We start from the raw sequence: 22,578 nt of genomic DNA, 5'->3' as shown, positions 1-22,578 counted from the left end.
AGCTGGGATGGGTGGAAGGAGAAGTCCAGCAGGGTCTAGGGACGGACATGATGGGATCCGCTGGGGCTGATCCATCTCCAGCAAACTCTCCAGCGACTGGCTGAGTTGACGGAGTTTCCTCGTCACAGACACACTCTTCCAGGGCAGCAGCTGGGCCGCAACCAGGAGAACACCTTTACTCAAGAGATACACCGACCTCAAGGATGGAAAGTCAGCCTGTAACACAGTATGTCAGCAATTAACCAGGGCTCACTGGACAGTGATCGGGAGCAGGAACCCTGGTTGATTTCCCCCTCCTCCCTCTATAACCCAGGGATCACTGGACAGTGATCGGGAACAGGAATCCAGGCTGATTTCCGCTCACTCTAACCCAGAGATCACTGGACAGTGATCAGGAGCAGGAACCCTGGCTGATTTTCCTCTCTCTCTCTAACCCAGGGGTCTCTGGACAATGATCAGGAGCAGGAACCCTGGCTGATTTCCCCTCTCTCTAACCCAGAGATCACTGGACAGTGATCAGGAGCAGGAACCCTGGCTGATTTCCCCTCTCTCTCTCTAGCACAGCGATCACTGGACAGTGATCGGGAGCAGGAACCCTGGTTGATTTCCCCCTCCTCCCTCTAACCCAGGATCACTGGACAGTGATCAGGAGCAGGAACCCTGGCTGATTTCTCCTTTCTCCCTCTATAACCCAGGGATCACTGGATAGTGATCAGGAGCAGGAACCCTGGCTGATTTCCCCCTCTCTCTAACCCAGGGGTCTCTGGACAGTGATCAGGAGCAGGAACCCTGGCTGATTTCCTCTCCTCTCTCTCTAACCCAGGGGTCTCTGGGCAGTGATCAGGAGCAGGAACCCTGGCTGATTTCCTCTCTCTCTCTAACCCAGGGGTCTCTGGACAATGATCAGGAGCAGGAACCCTGGCTGATTTCCCCTCTCTCTAACCCAGAGATCACTGGACAGTGATCAGGAGCAGGAACCCTGGCTGATTTCCCCTCTCTCTCTCTAGCACAGCGATCACTGGACAGTGATCGGGAGCAGGAACCCTGGTTGATTTCCCCCTCCTCCCTCTAACCCAGGGATCACTGGACAGTGATCAGGAGCAGGAACCCTGGCTGATTTCTCCTTTCTCCCTCTATAACCCAGGGATCACTGGATAGTGATCAGGAGCAGGAACCCTGGCTGATTTCCCCCTCTCTCTAACCCAGGGGTCTCTGGACAGTGATCAGGAGCAGGAACCCTGGCTGATTTCCCCCTCTCTCTAGCACAGGGGTCACTGGAAAGTGATCAGGAGCAGAAGACCTGGCTGATTTCCCCTCTCTCTCTAACCCAGGGGTTACTGGACAGTGATCAGGAGTAGGAACCCTAGCTGATTTCCCCTCTCTCTCTAACCCAGGGATCACTGGACAGTGATCAGGAGCAGGAACCCTGGCTGCTTTCCCCTCTCTCTCTCTAGCACAGGGATCACTGGACAGTGATCAGGAGCAGGAACCCTGGCTGATTTCCCCTCTCTCTCTAACCCAGGGGTTAATGGATAGTGATCAGGAGCAGGAGATCTGGCTGATTTCCCCTCTCTCTCTAACGCAGGGGTCTCTGGACAGTGATCAGGAGCAGGAACTCTGGCTGATTTCCCCTCTCTCTATAACCCAGGGGTTACTGGACAGTGATCAGGAGCAGGAACCCTAGCTGATTTCCCCTCTCTCTCTAACCCAGGGGTTACTGGACAGTGATCAGGAGCAGGAACCCTGGCTGATTTCCCCTCTCTCTCTAGCACAGGGATCACTGGGCAGTGATCAGGAGCAGGAACCCTGGCTGATTTCCCCTCTCTCTCTCTAACCCAGGGGTTACTGGACAGTGATCAGGAGCAGGAACCCTGGCTGATTTCCCCCCTCACTCTAACCCAGGGAACACTGGTCAGTGATTAGGAGCAGGAACCCTGGCTGATTTCCCCTATCTCTCTAACCCAAGGGTCAGTGGACAGTGATCAGGAGGAGGAACCCTGGCTGATTTCCCCTCTCTCTAACCCAAGGGTCAGTGGACAGTGATCAGGAGCAGGAACCCTGGCTGATTTCTCCTCTCTCTAACCCAAGGGTCAGTGGACAGTGATCAGGAGCAGGAACCCTGGCTGATTTCCCCTCTCTCTAACCCAAGGGTCAGTGGACAGTGATCAGGAGCAGGAACCCTGGCTGATTTCCTCTCTTTCTCTAACCCAGGGGTCTCTGGACAGTGATCAGGAGCAGGGACCCTGGCTGAGTTCCCCTCTCTCTAACCCAGGGATCACTGGACAGTGATCAGGAGCAGGAACCCTGGCTGATTGCCCCTCTCTCTAACCCAGGGATCACTGGACAGTGATCAGGAGCAGGAACCCTGGCTGATTTCCCCTCTCTCTCTAACCCAGGGGTCCCTGGACAGTGATCAGGAGCAGGAACCCTGGCTGATTTCCTCCTCTCTCTAACCCAGGGGGCTCTGGACAGTGATCGGGAGCAGGAACCCTGGCTGATTTCCCCTCTCTCTAGCACAGGGGTCACTGGAAAGTGATCAGGAGCAGAAGACCTGGCTGATTTCCCCTCTCTCTCTAACCCAGGGGTTACTGGACAGTGATCAGGAGCAGGAACCCTAGCTGATTTCCCCTCTCTCTCTAACCCAGGGGTCTCTGGACAGTGATCAGGAGCAGGAACCCTAGCTGATTTCCCCTCTCTCTCTAACCCAGGGGTTACTGGACAGTGATCAGGAGCAGGAACCCTGGCTGATTTCCCCTCTCTCTCTAACCCAGGGATCACTGGGCAGTGATCAGGAGCAGGAACCCTGGCTGATTTCCCCCCTCTCTAACCCAAGGGTCAGTGGACAGTGATCAGGAGGAGGAACCCTGGCTGATTTCCCCTCTCTCTAACCCAAGGGTCAGTGGACAGTGATCAGGAGCAGGAACCCAGGCTGATTTCCCCTCTCTCTAACCCAAGGGTCAGTGGACAGTGATCAGGAGCAGGAACCCTGGCTGATTTCCCCTCTCTCTCTAACCCAGGGGTCTCTGGACAGTGATCAGGAGCAGGGACCCTGGCTGAGTTCCCCTCTCTCTCTAACCCAGGGATCACTGGACAGTGATCAGGAGCAGGAACCCTGGCTGATTTCCCCTCTCTCTAACCCAGAGATCACTGGACAGTGATCAGGAGCAGGAACCCTGGCTGATTTCCCCTCTCTCTCTAACCCAGGGGTCCCTGGACAGTGATCAGGAGCAGGAACCCTGGCTGATTTCCCCCTCTCTCTAACCCAGGGGTCTCTGGACAGTGATCAGGAGCAGGAACCCTGGCTGATTTCCCCTCTCTCTCTAACCCAGGGGTCACTGGACAGCGATCAGGAGCAGGAGCCCTGGCTGATTTCCCCTCTCTCTCTCTCTCTCTAACCCAGGGATCACTGGACAGTGATCAGGAGCAGGAACCCTGGCTGATTTCCCCCCTCTCTCTAACCCAGGGGTCAGTGGACAGTGATCGGGAGCAGGAACCCTGGCTGATTTCCCCCCTCTCTCTAACCCAGGGTCACTGGACAGTGATCAGGAGCAGGAACCCTGGCTGATTTCCCCTCTCTCTCTATAACCGAAGAGTCAGTGGACAGTGACTGTTCTCACACAGATTCGAACCTTCTCAGAGGTGTGGTGTCCAGATGTCCCATTCTGGGTCAGGAGTTGGATGTCATTGCTGTACAAGACATTTCTAAATAACTCCCGGTGCTCTGTTGGAAACTGGAGCGACCAGTCCCAGACCGAAGGCAGTTGACAACACCTCTCCTCTCGTGTGAAGAAGCCGCCCTTGAGAACCACCTGCTCCTCCCGTAGTGCATTGCGATACCGAGGCCTGCCATTGGCGAACGGAGTCAAATGTGTCTTCATATCAGCTGCAAGAGACTAGAGAGGAGGGAGGGGGAGACAGAGAGAGATGTGCATTAGGAGCAAGGATAAGGAGAAGGCACAACAGAAACAGCAGCAAGAGGTGGCAGGGGCGGGGGAAGGAGCGGCGAGAGGGAGGGTGGGTGCACCAGTTTGGGTGGTGGGAGAGAGGGTGGGGACACCAGTTCGGGTGGCGGGTGGGTGCGCAAGTGCAGACAGAGAGACAGCTGTACCTGCTGGGTATATGCCCGTTCCCGCGGGCAGTTAAACAAGAAAGTCCCGAAGAGCAGGATGTGAGTGCTGTCATGTACAGCCATCAGGTAGGTGTCTGTGAATTCGAAGGAAACTGGGTAATGATCCACCAATTGCCAAACACAGTCCAGGAACAGCAGGAATACAGGAGACTGGAAAACATGAAAAAAACAGCAGTTACAGAGTAAAGCTCCCTCTACACCGTCCCCATCAAACACTCCCAGGACAGGTACAGCACGGGGTTAGATACAGAGTAAAGCTCCCTCTACACTGTCCCCATCAAACACTCCCAGGACAGGTACAGCACGGGGTCAGATACAGAGTAAAGCTCCCTCTACACTGTCCCCACCAAACACTCCCAGGACAGGTACAGCACGGGGTTAGATACAGAGTAAAGCTCCCTCTACACTGTCCCCATCAAACACTCCCAGGACAGGTACAGCACGGGGTTAGATACAGAGTAAAGCTCCCTCTACACTGTCCCCATCAAACACTCCCAGGACAGGTACAGCACGGGGTTAGATACAGAGTAAAGCTCCCTCTACACTGTCCCCACCAAACACTCCCAGGACAGGTACAGCACGGGGTTAGATACAGAGTAAAGCTCCCTCTACACTGTCCCCATCAAACACTCCCAGGACAGGTACAGCACAGGGTTAGATACAGAGTAAAGCTCCCTCTACCCATTCACTGTTATGGAATGAGTCGCAGTTGTTCAGGACATGTCAATGCTGTAGCTGACCCGTGTTGTGTTGTTTGTGCCATTACCACGGATGAAGCAGGTTTAGAGTAAGGCAAGGCACAAGGACATTGCCAAGCTTTCCTGCAATCCGCTGTCCAATCTCACAACCGACACACGAGAAGCTCTTGTGACAAAGCACGTAATGTTCCGACCTCTGGACAGAGGCTCCAGCCTCAAATCCACTTCACAAATCGCTGGCCAATGAAGCAGGGTAGATGATACAGTTGATAGAGCTGATAATCAGTTTGGGAATCCTTTCAGCAACATCCCACTATTCACCAAACAGAAAAACCGAGACACTTACAAAAAAATTCACAGACTGAAGGTCGGGAGCCACTCACCTCGTCCTTCTCAGTTGTCCGCAGCTGGTTAAAGCGGTCACTGAAGCGATGACCTGCCTCCACCCACTCCTTCTGGATCAAAGCCTGAAAACCCAGCATGGTTCGACAGAATCGATCCAGTAACACTTGGACCAACGAGGAGATAAGGCAAGCGAGATCACGATCATCCGTCTCTGTGGGAACACCATCCACCGATCAGATCACCTGACAGTCTGTCCGGGTAACTGCCCGCAAAATCCCACCTCCCTCCCCCTTCATAGAATCCCAGTGAGAGTCAGCACCTTCAGGAGGGGGACCTGTACCCCAGTGAGAGTCAGCACCTTCAGGAGAGGAGGGGGACCCTGTACCCCAGTGAGAGTCAGCACCTTCAGGAGAGGAGGGGGACCTGTACCCCAGTGAGAGTCAGCACCTTCAGGAGAGGAGGGGGATCTGTACCCCAGTGAGAGTCAGCACCTTCAGGAGAGGAGGGGGGCCCTGTACCCCAGTGAGAGTGAGCACCTTCAGGAGAGGAGGGGGACCTGTACCCCAGTGTGAGTCAGCACCTTCAGGAGAGGAGGGGGACCCTGTACCCCAGTGAGAGTCAGCACCTTCAGGAGAGGAGGGGGACCTGTACCCCAGTGAGAGTCAGCACCTTCAGGAGAGGAGGGGGACCTGTACCCCAGTGAGAGTCAGCACCTTCAGGAGAGGAGGGGGACCAGTACCCCAGTGAGAGTCAGCACCTTCAGGAGAGGAGGGGGAACCCGTACCCCAGGGGAAGTGAGAATTACAGTTGGGGGATTTTAATTGTTCAGACAGATGAACGTTTCTGGAGATTGGTGTGAACTGTAGCACTGGGCCTTACCCTGCAGACTGACCGTCAGACATTGATTATTCAGCAGTGAGGAGACTTCACTCGCTTTCCTTAGACACAACCTGGGGTGGGGGGCAAGAGAGAAACTGACTGGGCATCAAACCATCAGGACATTAACAGAGCAACTCAACACCTCCCCGACCCTGAACACCACACACCTCCCCTGCCAACACACACACACACACCTCCTGCCCCCACCACACATATATTTAGATTATATAACGATCTTTTTGAGGCTTGGTGGTCTTATTCCTGAAATCAGAGCTGCATCTCAAACGTACCAATTGGAAATATAGGTTATGACAGTTGTTCAAGTTTCCCTCTGAGGTTAATGGAACTCAGCCTTTACCAGCTGCTGTGTCATAACAAAACACCACCCCCCCCACCCCACCCAGTGCCCCCACCCTGCGCTCCACCCCCTCCCCACACTCTGCCCCGCCTCCACCCTCACACGCTCCACCTCACATTACACCCCCCAGCCCCACTACCCCTGATACTTGGGGAGACAGTAGTGTTAGTGATAATGTTGATGGACCAGTCATCCAGGGACCCGGGTTAACGCTCTGGGGACATGGGTTCCAATCCCACCCACCAGCTGGTGGAATTTCAACTCCGTTAATAAATCTGGAATTGAAAAGCTCGTTTCAGGAATGGTGAGTGTGACGACCATCATCGATTGTTGGAAAAACCCATCTGCTTCACTACTGTCCTTACCCCGTCTGGCCTACATGGACTCCAGACCCACAGCCATGTGGCTGATCCTTAACTGCCCCTCTGAAATGGGCTAGCAAACCACTCAGTTCAAGGGCAATTAGGGATGAGCAACAAATGCCAGTCCTGCCAGCGATGCCCACATCCCGTGAAAATGTTTAAAAACCAGCTCGTCCAATGCATGGTTACTACCCCCCTCACCCATACACTACCATTCCCGCACCATGGGGTGAGTTTGTACAGTGACGTCCCATCAGCTCAGACAGCGAGGTGAACAGGTACCTCACATACTCCAGCCAGTGTGTCCCCTCCAGTGCCGAGAGCCACTTCTCATCCGAGTCCCTGAAGGAGGTGGGATTCTCTGTAAGATACAAGCACCAGCATCAAGATCGTCGCATTAAATCAGCTGGGGCTGCGGGGGAGGGGCCGGGGGCGGCGGGGGAGGGGGAGGGGGCCGGGGGCGGCGGGGGAGGGGGAGGGGGCCGGGGGCGGCGGGGGAGGGGGAGGGGGAGGGGGCCGGGGGTGGTGGGGGAGGGGGCCGGGGGCGGCGGGGGAGGGGGCCGGGGGCGGCGGGGGAGGGGGCCGGGGGCGGCGGGGGAGGGGGCCGGGGGCGGCGGGGGAGGGGGCCGGGGGCGGCGGGGGAGGGGGCCGGGGGCGGCGGGGGAGGGGGCCGGGGGCGGCGGGGGAGGGGGCCGGGGGCGGCGGGGGAGGGGGCCGGGGGCGGCGGGGGAGGGGGCCGGGGGCGGCGGGGGAGGGGGCCGGGGGCGGCGGGGGAGGGGGCCGGGGGCGGCGGGGGAGGGGGCCGGGGGCGGCGGGGGAGGGGGCCGGGGGCGGCGGGGGAGGGGGCCGGGGGCGGCGGGGGAGGGGGCCGGGGGCGGCGGGGGAGGGGGCCGGGAGGGGATGGAGTTGGGGGCGGAGCAGAGTTGGCGGGGGTGGGGGGGATGGAGTTGGCTGAGGAAGGAGTTGTGGGGGGTGGGGGAGAGAATGGAAGGCATTCCTACCACAACCACAGAGATTCTTCAGTCTGCTGTAGGCCAGTTGGATTTCCGGTGGCGTTGGCAGCTCATCGGCCAAATCAACAATCACCAGCTTATTGTGCGCCCCATACAACAGGTCTTCCAGTTTACTAGAGAGGAGGAAAAATCATCACAAGACTCAGAGACCAGGCAAGAAACAGTGAGAACATGAAACACAGCAATCCTCACCAGTCATGACCATGGGTTATTGCTGTCCAGGTACAGGGAGCTTTACTCTGTATCTAACCCCGTGCTGTACCTGTCCTGGGTGTGTTTGATGGGGACAGTGTAGAGGGAGCTTTACTCTGTATCTAACCCCGTGCTGTACCTGTCCTGGGAGTGTTTGATGGGGACAGTGTACAGGGAGCTTTACTCTGTATCTAACCCCGTGCTGTACCTGTCCTGGGAGTGTTTGATGGGGACAGTGTAGAGGGAGCTTTACTCTGTATCTAACCCCGTGCTGTACCTGTCCTGGGAGTGTTTGATGGGGACAGTGTAGAGGGAGCTTTACTCTGTATCTAACCCTGTGCTGTACCTGTCCTGGGAGTGTTTGATGGGGACAGTGTAGAGGGAGCTTTACTCTGTATCTAACCCCGTGCTGTACCTGTCCTGGGAGTGTTTGATGGGGTCAGTGTAGAGGGAGCTTTACTCTGTATCTAACCCCTGGGAGTGTTTGATGAGGGGAGGGAGTAGAAGGGTGGTGGGTTTACTCTACATCTAACTGCTCCCAGTAGCATTATCCCTCTTGATCAGCCGGCTCCTACCTTATTCCATCTCTTTGTGCACATGTGTTGCTCTGGAAGCTGCCCATTCTCAGCAGGTCGCTGCCCCCATGGTGCCAATGCCACCGCTGTGAGAATTAAAGGGAAACCAATTAAAACCAGCAAAAATACAAATATCTGCAGCCCACTAATGTATAGCAAGCACCCACCGGAATTCGCCCCTCATTGAAATATGCGCCGGCTTTCTTAATATCCAGGTCTAAAATCTTCCGTGGAACCACAAGGCTCTTCGAAAGGCTGCACACAAAACAACAGGAAAATTAGGAGCTCACAGTTGCTGTTATTGGGGTAGAGATTTATAACACAGGGGGCAGTATTACAGGAGACAGGTCAGTCACTGTATAACACTGGGGTACAGTACTGGTGGGGACGGGTCTGTCACTGTATAACACTGGGGTACAGTACTGGTGGGGATGGGTCTGTCACTATAACACTGGGGTACAGTACTGGTGGGGATGGGTCTGTCACTATAACACTGGGGTACAGTACTGGTGGGGACGGGTCTGTCACTGTATAACACTGGGGTACAGTGCTGGTGGGGATGGGTCTGTCACTATAACACTAGGGTACAGTACTGGTGGGGATGGGTCTGTCATTGTATAACACTGGGGTACAGTACTGGTGGGGACGGGTCTGTCACCGTATAAGACTGCGGTACAGTATTGGTGGGGACGGGTCTGTCACTGTATAACACTGGGGTACAGTACTGGTGGGGACGGGTCTGTCACTGTATAACACTGGGCTACAGTATTGGTGGGGACGGGTCTGTCACTGTATAACACTGGGCTACAGTACTGGGGGGGACGGGTCTGTCACTGTATAACACTGGGATACAGTACTGGTGGGGATGGGTCTGTCATTGTATAACAATGGGGTACAGTACTGGTGGGGACAGGTCTATCACTGTATAACACTGGGGTACAGTACTGGTGGGGACGGGTCTGTCACTGTATAACACTGGGGTACAGTACTGGTGGGGACAGGTCTGTCACTGTATAACACTGGGGTACAGTACTGGTGGGGACGGGTCTGTCACTGTATAACACTGGGGTACAGAACTGGTAGGGACGGGTCTGTCACTGTATAACACTGGGGTACAGTACTGGTGGGGACAGGTCTGTCACTGTATAACACTGGGGTACAGTAAAGGTGGGGACGGGTCTGTCACTGTATAACACAGTGGTACAGTACTGGTGGGGACGGGTCTGTCACTGTATAATACTGGGGTACAGTACTGGTGGGGATAGGTCTGTCACTGTATAACACTGTGGTACAGTACTGGTGGGGACAGGTCTGTCATTGTATAACACTGGGGTACAGTACTCGTGGGGACAGGTCTGTCACTGTATAACAGTGGGGTACAGTACTGGTGGGGACGGGTCTGTCACTGTATAACACTGGGGTACAGTACTGGGGGGGACAGGTCTGTCATTGTATAACACTGGGGTACAGTACTGGTGGGGACAGGTCTGTCACTGTATAACACTGTGGTACAGTACTGGTGGGGACAGGTCTGTCATTGTATAACACTGGGGTACAGTACTGGGGGGACAGGTCTGTCATTGTATAACACTGGGGTACAGTACTGGGGGGACAGGTCTGTCAATGTATAACAATGTGACAAACATACCGGAGCTGTAAGGTGACTTATGTTGAACAATTTTATCACAGACAATGGTTCATCTTCAAGGTGTAAGAACATTCTAGAAGAATTTGTGCTTTAAGACACCATTCGTTAAAGGGTTAATGCAAGAACTATGATCACTTTATTAGAAGAGACAACCATTTACAAGAAAAGGTAATTAAGCAGCTGTAAAGAAACTGGAAATCTCTTGACCGTAGTGGACTGTGGACAAAAGGGGTCACATGGTAGTTTGTGGCTCTCGGGGGAAAAAACCACACCCAGAGTTGTGTTTAAAAGTTAATTTTGGTTTTGCTTTGAGAAGAAGGACCAACTGCTTGTGATGGAAGACCACAGCCTTTTTGCGGTCCAGAGCCAGTCGACAGACAGAAGTGAATGTCAGCTGCTTCTAAGTTGCTCTGTGTGCTGGAATTGAGTACCTGCAGGTGTTCAAGTCCACCTGAAAAGCCGTGCAAGAGGCATTGACTGTTTGACAGATCAGTGCTGAGAGAGCAATTGTATAATCCGGACACCGTTTCAAGGGACTGCATCATCTTTCGTTTTTCCTGGAACCTTTGACTTTTAACCTTTGGCAGAATTCCTCTATTTCTAGGGGTGTTGGGAGAGCGGGAATATGGCGTTGAAGTAGAGGATCAGCCATGATCATACTGAATTGCAGAGGAGGCTCGAAGGGCCGAATGACCTCCTCCTGCTCCTATTTTCTACGTTTCTATTATTCTTTTTGTTGCGCGTGCCCGTGTCCATTTTTTAAAAATTCATTGACAGGATGTGGGCGTTTCTGGCTAGGTCAGCATTTATTGCCCATCTCATCCTTCTTATTTCACTAGGCTGGTTTTAAAGAAACTAATAAGTTTGTTGCTTATTGAAAGAAGCCTGTATTGTGTTGTGGTATTATAGTCCCTTGTATTCTGGGTACAGTAGGGAAGGTAAATGATTGGCCATTTTGGTGAGTGAATCAAACTTTTAAACTAAGGGTGTGACCTGTGGAGTAGAGGTCGAACTGCACGATCCCAGTCGGAACAGTATGGTGATCCATTGTTCATCGACATTACCTGGCCGACACCTCAAAGCGCTCATTGGCCAGGCTAACACGCCAGCCTAGCGCACCCGTCCGTGCAAGCTCAATTTCCCAGTCCAAGTGTGTCTCAAACATTCGTGTTGGATAAACCCCATCAGGACTCGTGTTCCCCCGCCTGGGATCTGTGGCAAAGAGAGAGCGGGGAAGAGGGAGAGGCAGAGAGGTCAAGTCAACAATTGCGAACTGCACCAGATTCAACAAACTTTAGAAATCCAAAATGTTTGCAAACTCTCTCACACACAGACGTTGAAACTAACCCAAGTTGTTTGACATTTCCACAGAATACTCAAACACAAATAATTCCCAAGGACACACTGGCTGACAGCTCTGAGCAATCAGGGGGATGATCTGTAAAATCAAGAAAAGAATAATCCTTACCCTGCTGAACACACAGTGACTCTGTACAGTTACACAGTGAGTGATCCTTACCCTGAATAAACAGTAACTCTGTATAGTTAGTGAGTGATCCTTACCCTGCTGAATAAACAGTGACTCTGTACAGTTACACAGTGAGTGATCCTTACCCTGCTGAATAAACAGTGACTCCGTACAGTTACACAGTGAGTGATCCTTACCCTGCTGAATAAACAGTGACTCCGTACAGTTACAGTGAGTGATCCTTACCCTGCTGAATAAACTGTGACTCTGTACAGTTACACAGTGAGTGACCCTTACCCTGCTGAATAAACAGTAACTCTGTACAGTTACAGTGAGTGATCCTTACCCTGCTGAATAAACAGTAACTCTGTACAGTTACAGTGAGTGACCCTTACCCTGAATAAACAGTGACTCTGTACAGTTACACAGTGAGTGATCCTTACCCTGAATAAACAGTGACTCTGTAGTTACACAGTGAGTGATCCTTACCCTGAATAAACAGTGACTCTGTAGTTACACAGTGAGTGATCCTTACCCTGAATAAACAGTGACTCTGTACAGTTACACAGTGAGTGATCCTTACCCTGAATAAACAGTGACTCTGTAGTTACACAGTGAGTGATCCTTACCCTGAATAAACAGTGACTCTGTACAGTTACACAGTGAGTGATCCTTACCCTGAATAAACAGTGACTCTGTAGTTACACAGTGAGTGATCCTTACCCTGAATAAACAGTGACTCTGTACAGTTACACAGTGAGTGATCCTCATTCTGAATAACTGCCCTTTAACTCCCTACTTCATCCCCTCCCCCTCAGTGCCAGTCCCAGGTTACAGAGCCCAGGAACTTAGAGCAGCAGTGCGCTCAGAGGGTGGGGTAGAGGGTCTCGGTGTTGGGTCAAATTTCTATGGTCGCTCTCAGGGCCTTGGTGTTGGAGAGACAGGGTTTGCAGGGTGACTGGTCCGAGTGAGGACAGGAAGTGTAGAGTAAAATGATGAGTTCAGTGTACCTCGCAAGCGTGGGACTCATGCTCAAACTGAAAGTGTAAGAGGCGGAAATCCTTGCAGTAAATCAGGAGTTGTTGTGGCTGGAATTTCAGGCTGGAGGTGGTTGTAAGAGCCTTCATCCGTGAGCTGGTCACTATAAAATACAAGACAACCAATCAGCTATCAGAGAATCAGCGGCTTAGCACACATCATTCGGGTCCTGAGGTACACACGTGAACAAGGGGAATTGGTGGTGTCCTGGTAATGTCACTGGGCTGATAATCCACAGGCCCAGGAGAATGTTCAGGATCAGGGAAGGCGAGGGGAAAGCAGGCTCGGGTTCCATTGCGACCTGTCCCACACTCACCATCATAGTTGAACGCTCGGTCTGGACAATGCTCATTAAAGGGGCAGGACAGGGAGAGTTGGCAGGATATTGAACTGTGATAGGAATCACAAAGGAGCCTCAGCCTCTCCTGGCACAGGGTTCAGACATTCTCTCCAGCATAGGGTCAGCAAACAGCAGCAGGTGGCAAGAGCCCTGGTAACACCCCTCCCCCTCCATAACCCGGGGGCACTGAGGCCAACTGGAGCCCATCTGAGAACAGGAAACAAAGTGAGGCACAGAGCAACATGAGCATCACTCCAATCCAACTGGGAAAAAAACAGGCCTCAGGGAAGGGTTGGAGAGGGTGCAGAGGAGATTTAACAGAATATAGAACCATAGAAGTTACAGCACAGAAGGAGGCCATTCGGCCCATCTTGTCCATGCCAGCACAGGTGCCCTTTCTAATTCCACCTTCCTGCACCCGGCCCATAGCCCTGCAGCTTACAGCACTTAAGGTGCAGATCCAGGTACTTTTTAAAAAGAGTTTAGAGTTTCTGCCTCTACCACCAACTTGGGCAGCGAATTCCAGACACCCGCTACCCTCTGCGTAAAAAAGTTCTTCCTCATGTCCCCCCTACACCTTCTGCCACTTATCTTGAATCTATGTCCCCTGGTTCTAGAATTCTCCACCAAGGGAAACAATTTTATCCTGTCCACTATCTATTCCCCTCATAATTTTGTACACCTCAATCGAGTCACCTCTCAGCCTTCTTTGTTCCAGGGAAAATAACCCCAACCTATCCAATCTCTCCTCGTAGCTACACTTTTCTAACCCTGGCAACATTCTTGTAAACCTACGACCACAGATGAGGGACTTCCAGAGAGATTGGAGAAGCTGGAATTGTTCTCCTTAGAACAGAGGAGGTTAAAGGGGGGAGGGATTTAATCGAGGGATTTAATCAAAATCACCAAGGGGTTTGGGTAGAGTAGAGAGGGAGAAACTGTTTCCAGTGGCAGGAGGGTCAGTAACCAGAGGGACACAGATTGGCTAAAGAGCTGGAGTGACCATGAGAGAGCTAACTTTGTGTTTTTATAGTGAGTTGCTGTGATAAGGCATGTTCTGCTTGAAAGAGCAGTGAAAGCAGACACAACAGTAATGTTCAATAGGGGAGTTAGAGAAGCAGCTGGAAAGAAGTTCACAGCTACGGGCTGGGGGGGCAGGGTCGAGGGACTAATTAAAAACTGCAAGCACAGGCTCAATGGGTCGAATGGCCTCCTATACGACTGTGTGTGTCCAACAATCTCCACACTGGATCGCCATTCAGCACCCGCCTCACCTGCCACAACACGGTCGATACAAGACAAGGCAACATCGTCAGCTCCGAGCAGCAGACTGCCATCACTGGGGGCCTGCACACAAACAGAAATATCACATCAGAGAGAAGCAAGACATACCTCTCCATTCTCACTCCGGGCAAACTGTCCACACACTCAACAACATGCTGGGCCACATCCAGATTGCAGGCTGGGCTGGGTGCCTCCTGTGTCAACAAGCCTGGCTCCACTGCAGGAACACTGCCCATGAAACCAGGCAGTGTGACAGACAGCCAACAGAACAGGCCTTCTCACTCACACCGGTAACCAAGTGACAAATTACAGAATATTCCAGACGGGTGTAAAGGTCAGGACATCACAATGTGCTTTATAGCCAGTGAAGTACTTTAGTAAGAACACAAGAACATACAAAACATAAGAACAGGAGTAGACCATTCGGCCGCTCGAGCCTGCTCTGTCATTCAACAAGATTATGGCTGATCATCTTAGGATTCGATTTTCACATTCCCATCTATCCCGATAACCTTTGATTCTCTTGCCTAACAAGAATTTACCTCCGCCTTAAAAATACTCAATAACCCTGTCTCCACCACCTTCTGAGGCAGAGAGTTCCAAAGTCGCACAACCCTCAAAAAAATTCTCATCTCTGTCCTAAAAGGGTGACCCCTAATTTTAAAACAGTGCCCCCTAGTTCTGGACTCACCCACAAGAGAAAACATCCTTTCCACATCTACCTTGTCAAGGCCGTTCAGGATCTTATATACTTCAATCAAGTCACCCCTCACTCTTCTAAACTCCAGTGGAAACAAGCCCAGTCTGTCCAACCTTTCCTCGTCAGACAACCCACTCATTCCAGGTATCAATCTAGTAAACCTCCTCTGAACCGTCTCCAATGCATTTACATCCTTCCTTAAATAAGGAGACCAAAACTGCACACAGTATTTGAGATGTGGTCTCACTAATGTCTTGTATAACTGAAGCATAACATCCTTACTTTTATGTTCAGTCCCTCTCCTAATAAAGGATAGCATCCCATTAGCCTTCCTACTTACTTGCTGTACCTGCATACTAACTTTTTGTGACTCATGCACTAGAACACCCAGATCCCTCTGTACCTCAGAATTCTGCAGTCATTCTCCATTTAAGTAATACTCTGCTTTTTTATTCTTCCTGCCAAAATTAACAACTTCATATTTTCCCACATTAAACTCCATTTGCCAGATCTTTGCTCCCTCACTCAACCTATCTATATCCTTCTGCAACCTCCTTATGTCCTCTTCACAACATACTTTCCTATCTATCTTTGTCTCATCTGCGAATTTAGCTCCCATATCTTCACTCCCCTCGTCTAAGTCATTGATGTAAATGGTAAAAGTTCAGGACCCAGCACCGATCCCTGCAGAACTCCACGTGTCACATCCTGCCAATCAGACAAAGACCCATTTATGCACACTGTCTGCTTTCTGCCAGCCAGCCAATCTTCTATCCATGCTAATATGTCACTCCCTACACCATGAGCATGTATTTTCTGTAATAACCTTTGATGTGGCACCTTATCAAATGCCTTCTGGAAATTCAAATACAGCACATCTACAGGCTCCCCTTTATCCACCGAGCATGTTACTCCTTCAAAAAACTCCATTAAGTTGGTTAAGCATGATTTCCCTTTCACAAAACCATGCTGAGTCTTCCCGATTGCCTTGAGCTCTTCTAGGTGCCCAGCTGTAACCTCCTTAATGATCGATTCTAACAACTCCCCCGCGACAGATGTCAAGCTTTCTGGCCTATAGTTTCCTGTTTTCTGCCTCCCTCTCTTCTTGAATAGAGGGGTTATATTTGCTACTTTCCAGTCTGATGGAACCTTTCCAGAATCTAGGGAATTTTGGAAAATTAACACCAGCGCATCGACTACCTCATCAGCCACTTCTTTTAAGACCCTAGGATGAAGTCCATCAGGACCCGGAGACTTGTCAGCCCACAGCTCCATCAGTTTGCTCAGTATCGCTTCCCTAGTGATTGTAATTTCACCAAGTTCCCCTCTTCCTTCCACCTCCTGATTTACAGCTATTATTGTAATGTCTTTTGTATCCTCTATAGTGAACACAGAAGCAAAACATTTGTTCATTTCATCTGCCATTTCCTTATTATCTACTATTAACTCCCCACTGTCACTCTCTTTACTCACTCTTTTCCTTTTTAAATACCTGTAGAAACTCTTGCTATCCGTTTTTACATTTCTAGCTAGCTTCCTCTCATAATCATTTCTTTCTCCTGATTAACCTGTTAGTCATTCTCTGCCGTTCTTTATATTGTAACCAATGTCAAGGCCTCCAGAATGTACTTATTCTGAATACTCTGAAATATCCCCTTTAATGTCTGATGCTGATTCTTAATTGGTCTTTCCTCTAGCCTAGTTTCCCAGTTCACTTCAGCTAGCTCAGCTTTCATCCCCACATAGTTTCCCTTATTTAAGTTTAAAATACTCATCTTAGACCCACTCTTCTCCCTTTCAAACTGGATGTAAAATTCAATCATATTGTAGTTGCTACTACCTAGGGGTGCCTTTACTCTGATATCATTAATTAACCCTGTCACATTACACAATACCAAGTCTAATATAACCTGCTCTCTGGTTGGTTCCAGAATGTGCTGCTCTAAGAAACTATCATGAAAGTATTCTATGAACTCCTCACCCAGGCTACTACTGCCAATCTGATTTTTCCAGCTTACAGGTAGATTAAAATCACCCGTGATTATTGCCGTTCCTTTATCACAAGCACACAATATTTTCTCTTGAACACTTTGTCTACACCATGGTTACTGTTAGGGGGGCTGTAGACCACTCCCAACAATGACATCCCCCACCCCCCCATTCCTCATCTCCACCCAAACCGATTCTACATCCTGATCTCCTGAACCAAGGTCGTCTCTAACTATTGCACCAATTAACAGTGCTACCCCTCCACCTTTACCTAGCTTCCTATTCTTCTTGAATGTCATGTACCCTTCAATATTAAGGACCCAATCATTGTCATCCTGCAGCCACGTCTCTGTAATTGTTATCAGGTCATATTTATTTACAATGTGAGCCACCAATTCATTTACTTTGTTATGAATGCTACACACATTCAGATAGAGAGCCTTCAGTTTTGTCTTTTTGTCACCTTTGTAACCTCTAGTCTTGGCTGCTGGCGTGTTCCTAGGTTTCTTTCTCTCTGTCCCTTCCTGCCATTCTCTGACCCTCATTTCCCATATTACTATTTTGCTCCCGTGTCTTGATTCTACACATTGAATTGCTACCTCTACCCAAGCTCTCCCCTCACCCCTCTTGTTTAGTTTAAAGTCCTCTCTGCTTCCCGAGTTATGTGATTTACAAGGACACTCGTCCCAGCACAGTTCAGGTGTAAATAGTCCCAACGGTACAGCCCCCACTTTCCCCAGTACTGATGCCAGTGCCCCACAAACCAGAACCCACCTCTCCCAAACCAGTCTTTGAGCCACGCATTCGTCACTTGTAACGCAGGAAACACGGCAACCAATATATGCACAGCAAGATCCCACAAACAGCGATATACTAATATCCAGATAATCTGTTGGAATGATGCTGGTGAAGGGCTAAACACTGTCCCCAGGACACCAGGGAGATTGCCCCTGCTTTTGTTCCAATAGCAGCTGTGGATCATTTACACACACCCAAGGGGGCAATTGGAGGCCTCAGTTTAATGTCTATTTAGCAGATGCCCTTCCAACAGTGCGGCGCTCCCTCAGCACTGACCCTCCGACAGAGCGGCGCTCCCTCAGCACCGACCCTCCGACAGTGCGGCGCCCCCTCAGCACCGACCCTCCGACAGTGCGGCGCCCCCTCAGCACCGACCCTCCGACAGTGCGGCGCCCCCTCAGCACCGACCCTCCGACAGTGCGGCGCCCCCTCAGCACCGACCCTCCGACAGTGCGGCGCCCCCTCAGCACCGACCCTCCGACAGTGCGGCGCCCCCTCAGCACCGACCCTCCGACAGTGCGGCGCCCCCTCAGCACCGACCCTCCGACAGTGCGGCGCCCCCTCAGCACCGACCCTCCGACAGTGCGGCGCCCCCTCAGCACCGACCCTCCGACAGTGCGGCGCCCCCTCAGCACCGACCCTCCGACAGTGCGGCGCCCCCTCAGCACCGACCCTCCGACAGTGCGGCGCCCCCTCAGCACCGACCCTCCGACAGTGCGGCGCCCCCTCAGCACCGACCCTCCGACAGTGCGGCGCCCCCTCAGCACCGACCCTCCGACAGTGCGGCGCCCCCTCAGCACCGACCCTCCGACAGTGCGGCGCCCCCTCAGCACCGACCCTCCGACAGTGCGGCGCCCCCTCAGCACCGACCCTCCGACAGTGCGGCGCCCCCTCAGCACCGACCCTCCGACAGTGCGGCGCCCCCTCAGCACCGACCCTCCGACAGTGCGGCGCCCCCTCAGCACCGACCCTCCGACAGTGCGGCGCCCCCTCAGCACCGACCCTCCGACAGTGCGGCGCCCCCTCAGCACCGACCCTCCGACAGTGCGGCGCCCCCTCAGCACCGACCCTCCGACAGTGCGGCGCCCCCTCAGCACCGACCCTCCGACAGTGCGGCGCCCCCTCAGCACCGACCCTCCGACAGTGCGGCGCCCCCTCAGCACCGACCCTCCGACAGTGCGGCGCCCCCTCAGCACCGACCCTCCGACAGTGCGGCGCCCCCTCAGCACCGACCCTCCGACAGTGCGGCGCCCCCTCAGCACCGACCCTCCGACAGTGCGGCGCCCCCTCAGCACCGACCCTCCGACAGTGCGGCGCCCCCTCAGCACCGACCCTCCGACAGTGCGGCGCCCCCTCAGCACCGACCCTCCGACAGTGCGGCGCCCCCTCAGCACCGACCCTCCGACAGTGCGGCGCCCCCTCAGCACCGACCCTCCGACAGTGCGGCGCCCCCTCAGCACCGACCCTCCGACAGTGCGGCGCCCCCTCAGCACCGACCCTCCGACAGTGCGGCGCCCCCTCAGCACCGACCCTCCGACAGTGCGGCGCCCCCTCAGCACCGACCCTCCGACAGTGCGGCGCCCCCTCAGCACCGACCCTCCGACAGTGCGGCGCCCCCTCAGCACCGACCCTCCGACAGTGCGGCGCCCCCTCAGCACCGACCCTCCGACAGCGCGGCGCCCCCTCAGCACCGACCCTCCGACAGCGCGGCGCCCCCTCAGCACCGACCCTCCGACAGCGCGGCGCCCCCTCAGCACCGACCCTCCGACAGCGCGGCGCCCCCTCAGCACCGACCCTCCGACAGCGCGGCGCCCCCTCAGCACCGACCCTCCGACAGTGCGGCGCCCCCTCAGCACCGACCCTCCGACAGTGCGGCGCCCCCTCAGCACCGACCCTCCGACAGTGCGGCGCCCCCTCAGCACCGACCCTCCGACAGTGCGGCGCCCCCTCAGCACCGACCCTCCGACAGTGCGGCGCCCCCTCAGCACCGACCCTCCGACAGTGCTGCGCCCCCTCAGCACCGACCCTCCGACAGTGCGGCGCCCCCTCAGCACCGACCCTCCGACAGTGCGGCGCCCCCTCAGCACCGACCCTCCGACAGTGCGGCGCCCCCTCAGCACCGACCCTCCGACAGTGCGGCGCCCCCTCAGCACCGACCCTCCGACAGTGCGGCGCCCCCTCAGCACCGACCCTCCGACAGTGCGGCGCCCCCTCAGCACCGACCCTCCGACAGTGCGGCGCTCCCTCAGCACTGACCCTCCGACAGTGCGGCGCTCCCTCAGCACTGACCCTCCGACAGTGCGGCGCTCCCTCCTGTGTTGGAACTGGAGTCCCAGGTGAGAGCTGGGTACTGTGAGAAAGGAAAACAGCACAAGACTGAAAACTATTTCTTTCAGTCCACAACAGGATTCCATACCTGGGGGATTCCGGTCTCCACTGGGATGAAAACGACTCGGAAATTAGTGCAGAGCAGCTTCCCGGTGATGGATTTGGGCAGCTGGTTGTGCAAGGTACACTTTTTTACACTCATGGCCTCGCCTTTAACCTTTTCCCCTGGAAGACAGAGTGACGGATTGAGTTCCTAGAACAGGCAAGCACCCGCATCGGCGTCAAGGAGCACAATGTCGCTCGGTGTCGCCATCCCCCCAGCACTGGGCCCCCTGACCGCACAGGGCCCCCCAACCTCACGGCGCTCCCTCGGTACTGACCCTCCGACAGTGCGGCGCTCCCTCAGTACTGACCCTCCGACAGTGCGGCGCTCCCTCAGTACTGACCCTCCGACAGTGCGGCGCTCCCTCAGTACTGACCCTCCGACAGTGCGGCGCTCCCTCAGTACTGACCCTCTGACAGTGCGGCAGTCCCTCAGTACTGACCCTCTGACAGTGCGGCACTCCCTCAGTGCTGCGCTCCAAGTGTAAGTCTTGATTATGTGCTGAGTCTCTGGAATTCAGGATGAAAACCTGTTCTTCTGACTGAAAGGTGAGAAAGCCACCCATCGCTGACCAAGATAAGACTTATCAGATGGTTTCACAAGAAATAAGATATGTTGAGAGATGTTTGGAGTGTGGCACTCTTCAGCCTGGAGCTGGTCACCACTGCATCATGCAGTGTTTTGTTGCTGTTACAGTAAAAGGACAGTCTGCTGGCTGTACTTCTGACTGACATCAGGCTTTGACATCAAGCCAGGGTATTTATAGACGCTCAGTCTTTCAAAGCATTAATGCAGTGGGACCCAAAATTACAGGAAGGTAAAAATATAGACTAGGGCGTGACTGTGGGACTCTCGATTAAAGAGTGACTCTGAGATGAAAGGGAGGGAGTATCACTGAAACTCACAGGACCTAGTGAGAGGGGTGAGTGGGAGCTGGCTGTGATAGCAGGGGATTGAGTGAGTCACAGACACGCTGGACTGTCAAAGGCAGTGCTGCCAACAGATAACACAATTCAGAGAAAGGTGACAAACAGAGTGCCCAAGACAAATGGGAGCTCCACATTCGAGTTGCAACTGAGCACAGGGTCCCTTTCTAAACACTAGCCAACATGGTCACTGTCTCTGCCATCCCCTTTGCCCTCGCCGCCTGCTGCCCTCCCATCTCTTAATTTTCAGAATTCCCTGAGTCAGAGGCAGAATCCATCACCAGCATGGGGCCCTCAGGCTAAGAAACTGCCCTTAAATTGTAGCGCAGAGACGGAAGAGAAGAGACACTGGGTGCCACACCCCTGTCACACAGACACCTCATCCTTACCAGTTAGTAACCTCACTGCCACCAGCCGCTCACTCATCTCATAGGAAGAATACACTCGTTCCTGGAATAAAACAAAGATTCTTCATCAGTTCGTGAGACACCACCGTTCACCTCAGCCCTGTCAGAATGAGCCGACGCACAAGATCACCCAATAGCCATTCACACAGCTGTTGTCCTGCAGACAGACAGCTGAAGACACTGGGCTCCATCACAAGACTCAGTGCAGTTAGTTCACTGCAACCAGCAGAGCTGGGCTAAGTGTGGGCCACAGTGTGGGTTTAGAGAAGGTCCTGGCTCCCCAGCCCAGCCCACTAACCCCCACTCGCTGTGGTGTGCTGTGATGTTGCTGTTGCTCCATCAGGGCTGACCCATTAGAGAGCGGTCCCCTTGGGTGGAGATCTGAACATTTGCCAGTCCTTCTGCAGTCTGTAGTCTAATGGCAGTCTAGATCTGTAGGAGATTAGTGTGGAAACTGAGAGTGGAGGTCAGAACGATGGAGCAAAGATTCACGTACAGGTCCAATTCCTCACAATGTTTCAAATCCAAAACATTCCCTCATTGTTCAGCACTTCATAGTCAGTAACAGTTAAACAAAGGTCTAATTCACAGGTCTGTATGACGTCACTGTACAAAGTACACAGTCTGCTGAGAGCTGATTCACACAGACAACAAGCAGCCTGTGGGTTTAATCCTGGGTCTAGTCACAGACATAAACAAATCTCTGCTTCAGTTTCAAAATCACTGCAGCCAGGCAAATACCAACCGGCCAGAGGCCAGAAAACCCTTAACATATGAGGAACGTTTGAGGACTCTGGGTCTATACTCGATGGAGTTTAGAAGGATGAGGGGGGGATCTGATTGAAACTTACAGAATACTGAAAGGCCTGGATAGAGTGGACGTGGGGAAGATGTTTCCATTAGTAGGAGAGACTAGGACCCGAGGGCACAGCCTCAGAGTAAAGGGAAGACCTTTTAGAACAGAGATGAGGAGAAACTTCTTTAGCCAGAGAGTGGTG

At 53.2% G+C, this 22,578-nt stretch overlaps 1 protein-coding gene across 1 annotated transcript; it reads right to left on the bottom strand.

The window, feature by feature from the left end:
- Positions 1 to 3: 3 nt before the first annotated feature.
- Positions 4 to 21,662, bottom strand: mtmr11 (myotubularin related protein 11; the record flags this gene model as incomplete). Its single annotated transcript, XM_078537909.1, has 15 exons — positions 21,563 to 21,662; positions 20,233 to 20,369; positions 14,320 to 14,392; positions 12,678 to 12,808; positions 11,547 to 11,637; positions 11,264 to 11,411; positions 8,719 to 8,806; positions 8,552 to 8,637; positions 7,773 to 7,897; positions 7,054 to 7,132; positions 6,052 to 6,122; positions 5,211 to 5,383; positions 4,109 to 4,279; positions 3,630 to 3,893; positions 4 to 216 (listed from the first exon to the last, which is right to left on the bottom strand). Coding segments are annotated over exons 1-15 (1,887 nt in total), but the record flags the coding sequence as incomplete, so codon positions are not given.
- Positions 21,663 to 22,578: the final 916 nt, after the last annotated feature.

This window comes from Cetorhinus maximus, unplaced genomic scaffold (genome assembly GCF_964194155.1).
Source record: "Cetorhinus maximus unplaced genomic scaffold, sCetMax3.hap1.1 HAP1_SCAFFOLD_3337, whole genome shotgun sequence".
Taxonomy (NCBI): domain Eukaryota; kingdom Metazoa; phylum Chordata; class Chondrichthyes; order Lamniformes; family Cetorhinidae; genus Cetorhinus; species Cetorhinus maximus.
The sequence above is the reverse complement of the archived record's forward strand: the minus strand, read 5'-3'. Positions and strand labels throughout refer to the sequence as shown.